Genomic DNA, 3411 nt, shown 5'->3' on the forward strand with positions numbered 1-3411 from the left:
CCCCATCTAGCAGCATTAAATTTAAGGATAAAATTTGCTCTTATGGAAACTCTGCAAAGACCGACTGATGGCTATAATAACATATCAGCTCATTGCGAAGCTCGTATACATATTTGAGTTGGATTCACTATTCACTATTATTCACTACTATTCCGAACATTGTCGTATTCGCGAGAAGACCAACAAATTTTTAGTTTTTTTTCATTCCATCTCGTGCTTTCTTTGACGTTAGCGGAACCTTTATTGTTGGCTCCGCTTTAACAAATACACACACCTTTCTCTGCTTTCATTTTCTACAAAAACACCCATAAAAGGAAAAACGTATATTATATATGTATGTTTATATGTATATACTATGTTTAAATGGTTTACACTGCTAACTGTTCGTCATCATTAGATTGTTTGGCCTGTTGCTGACTGACAGACAACACCTTCAAAGTGTGTTTTTATTTGTGATTTCCATATTTGTTTATCGATTTATTCAACAAATAATGATGACAAATCTGAACAACACTTGCTTGACATCCTCTCCAGCTGACATTCGGAGCTGTGGTGAATCAGGGAGTAAATGTAAAATAAAATACATATTTTGTATAGCCACATTATCTGTTTTTATTCGAGAGCAATGCAAATATTTATTCAAGTGGTTGTTAAACATGACCTGTCAAAAACACACCTCCTCTCTGCTGTGGCACAGTGTTGAAGTAGTCCTACTTAAAAGCTGACATGTGTTTGCGTATTGTTTTGATCATGGCCTCGGCTTGACTATTAGATGAATCTCTGAGGAGGCCTATAACGTCAGTTATGCCATTGAGCGGTCTTCCTTTTTCAGCTTTGGTCGCCAACACATATAGGACACCAGCACAAGCGCCTCGTTTGCCCTCCCAATTCTCTGGACTGGGATCAAGCCTGAGGAAGAAAAACAAAATGGTGAGTGGAAGTTTATTCCTTGACTTGTAGAAAAAGTTTATACTTTTCCAACATATCGAAAGCTTTGGCCGACACCCAGAACTCTTCGCATTTATAGCATTCATTGGCAATAAGTTGCAGCAGCAGAAATGCTTCGGTATTTGTATCTCGTGTTATAAAGATATTCCATGCCTATAGGAATATAACAGAGAATTAAATACAAATGATTGTCCAGGTGTTGCTTCTTGATACTTACCAACTCTGGTCTTCCGGCGTGAATATGACATTTGGCCAGTATCATGCAATATGTGTGCTGATTCTTGATATCTGTATCCGTTATCTGCAATAACAGTTCTTCGGCTTCCTTGTAGTAACCAGTAGCGCACTTTGCCTGGGCGTAGTTGTAATTGAAGGTGTCGTCGTTGACGAAATAACTTCTGATCGAATTCATATAAACAAGTACCTCTTCGAATTGACCGTATAGAAAGAACGCCGATGCCATACTTTGTCTTCCGGGTATTGTGTCACACTCGGTTGCAGAACTGCCAACCAAGTGGAGATTTTGTTGGGCCGTCTTTATGTGCTCCTTCTACAGTGATATGAGGTACTCTATTACAAATACACATTCTGGAGATAAATTAACTTACCGAACCCAATTGCTGACCTAATGCCGCATGCACCACTCCCTTCAAGATATACTCATGGGGGACACTTGGTTGGACCTCCTTCATTAGTGAATGTGCTTCCTGAACATCGCCGCTCTTCAAATAGAATATGGCCAAATTTAAGCGTGCTTCTGGTACAATATTGAGTAGAGCGGGGAAAACTTGCAGTGCACCCTCGCCGTTCCGAAACACAACTAGATTGTGCCGTATAAGATCCGCTCCAAATGTCCCATTGTCAACGATGTTTTTGATCTCTTGTTCGGCAACACGTCCGTTGAACAAACGGAAACGATTGCAGGCCTTTAAGTTGGTGGCAATAGTGCTATCGGGATATTTGCTCAGATAAACATCCAGCACCTCCTGTGACATGTCATAGTAGTCTAGCTTATAGAAACACAGAGCCAAATATACATTCACAGCGGAATATTCTCTGCACGGTACATAAGTGGATTATTCTTAATCAACTATTCCATACATTTGAAACATGTAGCAAAACTTACTTGTTGTCCAGCAATAGCCTCTTGTAGATGTCTATTGCCTCCTGATAGTGGGCCCTCAAATAGTGCAATGATGCCACACTTAGTTGGTCTTCCACCTGGTCACGCAGTGACTCGTGCATCTGCATTATCTGTTCCTCGTTGTGGAACTTGTGAGCCAAATGTAACATCAGACGCAACTTAAGCGGTGTATTTGGAATTTGTTCTATTAACTTCTGGGCCTCATCGTACATGCCCAAATAGAACATGCACACAGCCACATTCAAATTGATTTCTTCCGTCGGAGACTCTACATCATTTATGTGTTTGTACACCTCCAAAGCTTTTTGATAGTCGCCCAAGTGGAAGTGGCAAAACGCAATCCATTGGTCAATGGAAACATGTTTTTCTTCCTCCTCGGAATCTCGGGCAAATTCCAAGAAGGCTTTCGCTCCTGTATAATCTCTTTTTATTACGAAGTCCTCTAATGACGGTGGTGATTTCTTTGTGCTTTTAGCACTCGGTATGTGACGTGAATTCGCCGAGTCTGTTTTGCCCCGTGATAATATCTGGAATTAAAACCCGTTGAGGAAATTCTTGTTGGGCTATCATAAAAATACTTCAATACATACCATATTTTATTTGTATACTATCTTTTCAACTAGTCGGACTGTATTCAAGGCTTCATAAGGCATTGCTCGTTCCTTCAATATTCCGGTAACTTAGCAACACATTTGGTGGTTACATAGCAACGGATTTATTGTGAGCAACTTTATTTGATTGGTATGTTGTTTTTTTTAAGCAGAATATCAGTTTGGTCAACTTGTTATGAGAGGTTATGAATAATTTAATAAAAATCTTAAAATCTTTGAAATTGAGTACATATTAAAATTAATTTAGTGTCTCAATTAGCTGGTCGCCACTCACTCATTTTCACAACAGGTAATCATTTTCGAGAAAAAGGTCAAAAAGTCATAAGCCTAATGTAAATATGTACAGCTGATAGACCCACCTCGTATAAAAATTGTTATATGTTTATCTTTTGTTAACGGTTTAATACATTTTTGGAACATAATGACTCTAAAGAATTAAAAAGGAACAGAAATAGAAAACCAGTAAGGAAAGAATCATAGTCGGGCGGGGCGACTATATGATACCCTATACCACTGTGAGTGAATATGTAAAATATATATGGGAAATAGATATGAATCTGAACTGATTTCGATATAATATGGTACATTTACTTAACATTTGTATATTCAATTGTTAAGGATAATTTGGATGTAATTTTGGAAGTTTATATTATTAATGTTTGGTGCCAATGCACTGTTTTAAATGTCCGCAAAGGTTCACTGGATTCA

The 3411-nt window shown here is 38.4% G+C and overlaps 1 protein-coding gene across 1 annotated transcript; it reads right to left on the reverse strand.

Annotated features, from left to right (window-relative positions):
- Positions 1–587: 587 nt before the first annotated feature.
- On the reverse strand, positions 588–3064 carry Ttc26 (tetratricopeptide repeat domain 26). Its single transcript, XM_073991168.1, has 6 exons — positions 2683–3064; positions 2075–2619; positions 1557–2004; positions 1166–1498; positions 974–1101; positions 588–909 (listed from the first exon to the last, which is right to left on the reverse strand). The coding sequence occupies exons 1-6, from the start codon at positions 2683–2685 to the stop codon at positions 711–713; spliced, it is 1656 nt and encodes a 551-aa protein (XP_073847269.1). The 5' UTR covers positions 2686–3064; the 3' UTR covers positions 588–710.
- Positions 3065–3411: the final 347 nt, after the last annotated feature.

This window comes from Musca autumnalis, unplaced genomic scaffold (genome assembly GCF_047663935.1).
Source record: "Musca autumnalis isolate F117 unplaced genomic scaffold, ASM4766393v1 scaffold_1, whole genome shotgun sequence".
Taxonomy (NCBI): Eukaryota; Metazoa; Arthropoda; class Insecta; order Diptera; family Muscidae; genus Musca; species Musca autumnalis.

Coding starts and splice junctions, on each gene's coding strand:
- Ttc26 (XM_073991168.1), bottom strand. Junction 1,499..1,556: donor TAGGTCAGCAATTGGGTTCG/GTAAGTTAATTT, acceptor ATATCACTGTAG/AAGGAGCACATAAAGACGGC. Junction 1,102..1,165: donor ACGCCGGAAGACCAGAGTTG/GTAAGTATCAAG, acceptor ATATTCCTATAG/GCATGGAATATCTTTATAAC.